This window comes from Myotis brandtii, unplaced genomic scaffold, assembly GCF_000412655.1.
Source record: "Myotis brandtii unplaced genomic scaffold, ASM41265v1 scaffold550, whole genome shotgun sequence".
Lineage (NCBI taxonomy): Eukaryota > Metazoa > Chordata > Mammalia > Chiroptera > Vespertilionidae > Myotis > Myotis brandtii.
The window spans coordinates 3,163,182-3,169,856 of record NW_005370043.1 but is presented as its reverse complement, the minus strand read 5'-3'; the positions used below and the strand labels follow the sequence as shown (position 1 = coordinate 3,169,856).

Sequence of the window (6,675 nt, the reverse complement as noted above, 5' to 3'; positions counted from 1 at the left end):
TATTTTTTTAATTTTTTTTAAAAAAATATATTTCTTTATTGATTTCAGAGAGGAAGGGAGAAGGAGAGAGATAGAAACATCAATGATGAGAGAGAACCATTGATTGGCTGCCTCCTGCACACCCCACACTGGGGATGCAGCCTGCAACCCAGGTATGTGCCTTCGGCCGGAATCAAACCTGGGACCCTTCAGTCCGCAGGCCGATGCTCTATCCACTGAGCCAAGCCGGCCAGGGCTCTCCTTTATTTTTAAAGGATCATTTTGTTTGATGTAGAATTCTAGGTTCATGGGTTGTTGTTTTGTACTTTCAACACTTACTAGTAAATATTTCACTCTTCTCTTGCTTACATGGTTTCTAAAGAGATGTCTGATGTAATTCTTTGCTCTAAGTAAGGTTTTTTTATCCCCTCTTTCTGGCTTCTTTCTTGATATTCTTTATCTTGATTTTCTGCAGCTTGAATATAATATGCCTAAATGTAGATTTTGGAGCATTTATCTTGCTTGGTGTTCTCTGAGACTCCTGAATCTGTGGTTTGGTGTCTGTCATTAATTTTGGAAAATTTTCAGTCATTACTTCTTCAAATATTTCTTCTTTTTCTTTCTTCTCCTTCTGGTATTCCCATTATGTGTTTGCCACATCTTTTGTAATTGTCCCAAGGTTCTTGGCTATTCTATTCTCTTTAAATTATTTTCTTTCTCTCTCTCTCTCTCTTTTTAAAACAAATTATTGATTTCAGAGAGGAAGGGAGAGAGAGATAGAAATATCAATGATGAGAGAGAATCCTTGATTGGCTGCCAGAAGCACTAGGAGATATTTTTCTGATCTTCACCTTGAGAACCTAGTGGGCTTCTGGAGGTAAAACTCACAAAAGTAGTGTCCCCCAAGATTGAGTCCCCAATCGAGCTCCAGAAATTTGTTGATTACAGTTTAAGTTTTCCAGTGGTACTTGCCCTGGCAGTGGGCTTCTCTCAATGAGCTGTGTGTCTCTTTACCTGCCTGTCTCCAGGTTTGGGGCAGTGGTTTGCCCTGTGATCTCAATTCTCTGATGGGGCTAAGAAGAGTTGTTGATTTTTAGTTTGTTCAGCTTTTTTTCTTGTTGTGAGGATAGGAATGACATTGTGCACACCATGAGCTTTCAGTGCTGGCTCTTCTTTTTGCTTGAAATACTGCTTTTCCATCTATTTAACGTCTATGCATATTTCCAAAACATTGCTTATTTCTCTTACTAACAAAGTGTGTTCAGAATCCCTCATCTAGCCTGGAACTCACGGCGGCAGGCTTGTGGGGGGTGGAGGGGTGGCCCTGGAGCGGGGGCTGTGGTGACGCGTGGGGACCTGGCACGGTGGCTGCGGTGGCTGCGGGGCTGACGAGTGGAGAAGAGAAAGCCTATGGTGGCTGTGAAGGCCCTGATGCCATGTATGTCAAGTTGATGTCTTCAGATGGTCATGCATTTATTGTAAAAAGAGAATATGCATTAACATCAGGAACGATACAAGCCATGTTGAGTGGCCCAGGTCAGTTTGCTGAGAAGGAAACTAATGAAGTCAATTTTAGAGAGATCCCTTCACATGTGCTATCAAAAGTATGCATGTATTTTACTTACACGGTTCGCTATGCTAACAGCTCCATGGAGATTCCTGAATTCCCAATTGCACCTGAAATTGCACTGGAACTGCTGATGGCTGCGAACTTCCTAGATTGTTAAATAAAATAAATTATAATAAACTGTTAACTTTTTTCAGTATTTAATACCTGTAGTTCAGTTAGTAATTTTTTCATATATAGCATGTTGCCTGTGTGCGATTGAACTTTAAAGTTCATTGCAAAGCCGACTATCGTCTTTTCTTTTGCATGACACAGTTGAAATTTGTTTGCTACATCAACAGATTAAGGACATTTTCACAAATTGAGAAATAAACAAATATGTCAGTTGCTAAGTAGTTTTGCCTTACCCTTTGGATGTGATTTTTAAAATTAGAGTGGTGGCGATATAGTAAATGCTGAAATTTAGTCATCGATGAACATACTCTACAGGTAAATGTTGGGGCTATGTATTTTTATGTTTTTAGTGTTGTTCTTCTTTTTAAACCTATTCTGATCTTATAGCTGTCATTACTTTTATTAGAATTATGCAAATAATTGCATTATAAACATGTTTATAACTTAGCCAAACATTGATTTTTATAACTGTCAGACATGAGTTGAAATTTCTTATGTGTCTTTTGATAAACTGCAGTATTGTTTTAAGTGTATCTTATCTTTTTGTTCATTGCTACCTACAATTTAAGAACTTTATTTAAAAGCACTTTGGGCCCTAGCCGGCTTGGCTCAGTGGATAGAGTGTCAGCCTGCGGACTGAAGGGTCCCAGGTTCGATTCCGGCCAAGGGCACATGCCTGGGTTGCAGGCTTGATCCCCAGTCGGGGGGCGTGGAGGGGGCAGCCAATCAATGATTCTCTCTCATCATGGATGTTTTTTTCTCTCTCTCTCCTTCTCCCTTCCTCTCTGAAATCAATAAATATATATATATTTTTAAAAAGCAGTTTGGAAGATTACTTGGTAAGGCTGTTAGAGTAGTGACCTTTTGAACTGTAGCCACGGGGTCAATAAGTAAAGTACATGACCTTGATTTCATGTGTATTGTGCATATTGGCCAATCCAAAGTACTGTATTTTCACTGACTATCAAGCTTCCTTTGCAATATTCATTCTTCTTACATAGTTCCTTCTTGTGATTATACTTCTGGTTACTTAAATGTTTTAAAAGACTCACTGTGAACTTTACCCACATCTTAAAAGCTAGACTTTTGTGAACAATTCCAGTCTTCCTGCATCCAACTGAAATGTTATAAAATATGACAAGCATGTGGACAGATACAGGGCAAATCTTATAATGCACTTTGATACGGTATGTGAATTATCTTCTATTAATTAAAATGTGTCCCAATAAATATGCCCATCATCTGTGGGTCTCCTACTGATATCTAACTTATAAAGAGGTCATTCAACTTTTATACTAAGCAGACAAAAAATTTTTCAAAAGCTATAACAGAGCATCTCTGCTTGGGCCTGGGAAAAGAGAACTGTAGTTTGGTTTATTATTGTTTCTATCTTAGTAAATCAAGGCTGTCATTAGGGTTTTTAAGTTTCCATTTTAGTTCTTCAAGACTGGTTTAATATGGACCAGTTTGTTTTTTTGTTTTTTGTTTTTAAATATATTTTATTGATTTCTTGCAGAGAGGAAGGGAGAGGGATAGAGAGTTAGAAACATCAATATGAGAGAGAAACATCGATCAGCTGCTTCCTGCACACCCCCTACTGGGGATGTGCCCGCAACCACGGTACATGCCCTTGACCGGAATCGAACCTGGGACCCTTCAGTCCGCAGGCTGATGCTCTATCCACTGAGCCAAACCAGTTAGGGCAATATGGACCAGTTTTTATGGAAACTGCAAAAACCATAAACAACCAAGATCTATAAACGATTTTCCTCTTAGAAAACTTAACATTGTACTTCCCAGCTTATTGAAAGCAGTTAAATATATATGTTAATTCCATATATTTAGTAACTTCTTAAGATATACTGGCACATATTTTAGTATAGAAGATTATCAAATACCAGAATTATATTCTGTTACTTGAGACAAATGATGTCAATTATAAATATAAATAACAAAAGGTTAAGGTAAGATCTAGAATCAAATTTTACTTTGACCGATTTTAGTAGGTTACTTTTTAGGTTAGATCCACAAGTAACCTTAAGTCAAAATATTTAAAAAGAACTGAAAGATTAGGAGAACATGTATATCTTGTGGCAAATGATACTTGCATGTTAATAAAGGCTCCGTTGACTGAAAAAGAAAAAAAAAAAGAATCCCTCATCTATTTCAGATAAGGTGACCATTTAATTTATCATCCAAATTGGGACACATGCAAATTGAGAGTGAAAGGGGTGCTATTAGTAATGACCCCAGGCCAACACTCCTAGGCAAACTGGGAGATATGGTTGTCTCAGCCTTAGATGCCTCTTTTCTGGCTTTCCACTGCTCCCAGGGTCTGGCGGCAGCATTGTTTACTCTGCTGTCCTTATTGAATTACTTACCTGTTTAACCTCTATTCTGAAATTCCTTGAGGGCAGACATGGTGCCTCGCTCAGCCATGGCCCTGAATCTCTCACAGGGCCCACATGCACCACACACAGACACTGAAATGACGAAAGTGATCATGCCATGTTCATTTCCACTTTATCTATGATTGTTTCTACCTTTAATGTGATCCCATGCCTTCTACCTCCTTCAGATAAATCTATCTCCTAGGGCCTCCCTCACATTCCACTCCTTCTGGGAAGCCCCCTCTGATTACTCTGTTCCTCTGCCCCTCCGTCTCTGCTTCTGCTTATCTCCTGTATTGTTGTTGCTGTACATATTACATACGGTTCCACTGTGGGCTCTTGTTCCTCAGTCAGACTCAGCTCCCCAAGTACAGGCACTGTGTACCAGTCTTCCCTGCAGCATGATCAAGCACAGGGCTGGCCACCAGCAGGCACTCAGGAAACACATGGTGGTACCCAGTTGCTCAGTCTGAGTCCTTCCCAAACTGAGTGAGATGACGGCAGTGGCTGGTGAAAGCGGGCAGTTTTCCAGAGTGGGAGATGCCCAGGGCTTCCGGGTCAGGTTTTGATTTAGGGAACGGTCCTCATTTTTCCTGTCTTCCTTAAGTACACAGTTCTGTGTGCGAAGCAAGATGGAGCCTGACCTGTCTGGTTTTAACATCGATGCCCCCCGTTGGGACCAGTCCACTTTCCTGGGGCGGGTGAAGCACTTCTTCAATATCACGGACCCTCGCACTGTTTTGGTACCAGAGCGGGAGCTGGATTGGGCCAAGATGATGGTGGAGAAAAGCAGGTGAATGGTTAGGGGAAGGGGGTTGGAGGCACTGGGGCAACTTGGATGGGTTCCCTAGAGGAGGTGGAAACTGAAGATGAGGGTACAGGCAGAAGTCTCAGGGAGGAGGGAGAAATTAGAGCAGGATGACTTGGAGTCGGGGGCCAAGGGGGTAACTCTGTCCTTGGGTGACAGGATGGGGGTCGTGCCCCCAGGGACTCAAGTGGAGCAGCTGCTATATGCCAAAAAGCTCTATGACTCTGCCTTCCACCCTGACACCGGGGAGAAGATGAATGTCATTGGACGGATGTCCTTCCAGGTTCCCGGCGGCATGATCATCACAGGCTTCATGCTCCAGTTCTACAGGTGGGACTTGGGAGCAAGGCGATGGGAGGTGTAGCCACTTGGGTCTGCTAGCCAGGGAGCCATATTATAATAATAGCCATCTTTATTGAAACTTTCCCGATACTAGGCACTGTGTTACATTCTTTGAATGTGTTACCTCATGTAATTTTCACAACAGTCCTACAGAGAGGTACTATTACCTCTCCATTTTATAGATGAGGAACTGAGGTTCTAGAGAGGTTATATAACTTGTGCAAGCTCACACAGCCAGGAAGTATTGGTACCTGGGTTTTAACTAAGGCAGTCCTTTCTAGAATGCTCAGTGAATGCACGATACTAATTTGCTCTTTAAAAAGTGCTTATATTAACAATGAATTTAATGCATTTTATAATGTAATATCCCAGGAAAAAAATAGGAAGGCCCTTTCAGCTCAGTTGGGGAGAGAATAAACGTTGTAGCTTCTGGCTGTGTGACTCTTCCCCCTTCCTCTCTTCCTTCTCCCGCCTCCCTATGCATTTATTTGTCTAGTTATTGAGCCAGACTTTGGGCCCCAGCTGTTAGGAATATAAAGACTTTAGTCCTTCCTTCCCCTCAAGGAGCTTCCAGTTTTGTTAGAGACCAAGAAGTAAGTGAACTGTTACAGTCCAGCTTGCTAAGTGGTAGGTTGAGGAGAGAATATGGGATTTTAAGAGTTGGGAGCATGGGATGACTTCGTCTCAGGAAGGGCAGGGGAAGGGTCAAAAAGGTTCCAAGGAGGAAGTAATCTCTCAACAGGGCAGGATTTAGCCATGGATGGAACAGAGTGTGAGTGTGAATGCGAGTGAGGGAGTGTGTGTGTGTGTGTGTGTGTGTGTGTGTGTGTGTGTGTGTGTTCCAGGAAGAGGGGCAAGACTGTACAAAAGCCCAGGTGTATAGAACATGGGAGCAGTTTGGGGAAGAACTGTTAACACGGTTTGACCTGTGTATACCAAGCCCTCCCTTCCATTCTCCTCTCCTTTCCGGACCTCGATTACTGGTAGGACGACGCCAGCGATCATCTTCTGGCAATGGGTGAACCAGTCCTTCAATGCCTTAGTCAACTACACCAACAGGAATGCGGCTTCCCCCACATCAGTCAGGTAGGAGACTCGAACCCCAGGCTGTCCACGTGGGTTTGGAGGAGGTGGCTGTCCTTTTGCCTCCAGGGGAACAACCTTTCTAAAGGGTTCTCAGGCTGCCAGTCCTCCCTGGGTAGGGTTCTCACTGGACAGGTGATGAAGTTCCTCCCTTTTCAGGGCTTGGAAGTGTTTTCTTAGGCTGACTAGGAAAGCATCTTCTTGGACCAATTCAAAATATGTTCATTTTTTAAAAATATATTTTTATTGATTTCAGAGAGGAAGGGAGAGGAAGAGAGAGAGAGAAACATCAATGATGAGAGGGAATCATTGATTGGCTGCCTGCATGCCCC

The 6,675-nt window shown here is 42.3% G+C and overlaps 1 protein-coding gene, 1 long non-coding RNA gene and 1 pseudogene across 12 annotated transcripts in view; all 3 read left to right on the top strand.

Moving 5' to 3' along the window:
• LOC106728171 overlaps positions 1-2,352 on the top strand; it is a 14,771-nt gene extending 12,419 nt beyond the window's left edge. The window contains exon 3 of the long non-coding RNA XR_001364440.1: positions 2,320-2,352. This is a non-coding gene — a long non-coding RNA (uncharacterized LOC106728171). The remainder of the gene's footprint in view (positions 1-2,319) is intronic.
• SFXN2 (sideroflexin 2) overlaps positions 1-6,675 on the top strand; it is a 50,204-nt gene that overhangs the window by 35,312 nt on the left and 8,217 nt on the right. For all 11 annotated transcript variants that reach the window (XR_001364433.1, XR_001364438.1, XR_001364434.1 and 8 more), the window contains exons 2-4: positions 4,718-4,903; positions 5,078-5,248; positions 6,248-6,346. Coding sequence is in view for 4 of the 11 variants with exons in the window: in XM_005878235.2 (XP_005878297.1) it covers positions 4,718-4,903; positions 5,078-5,248; positions 6,248-6,346 (456 nt within the window). In the remaining 7 variants the exon portion in view is untranslated. The remainder of the gene's footprint in view (positions 1-4,717; positions 4,904-5,077; positions 5,249-6,247; positions 6,347-6,675) is intronic.
• Positions 1,188-1,750, top strand: LOC102260658 (annotated as a pseudogene).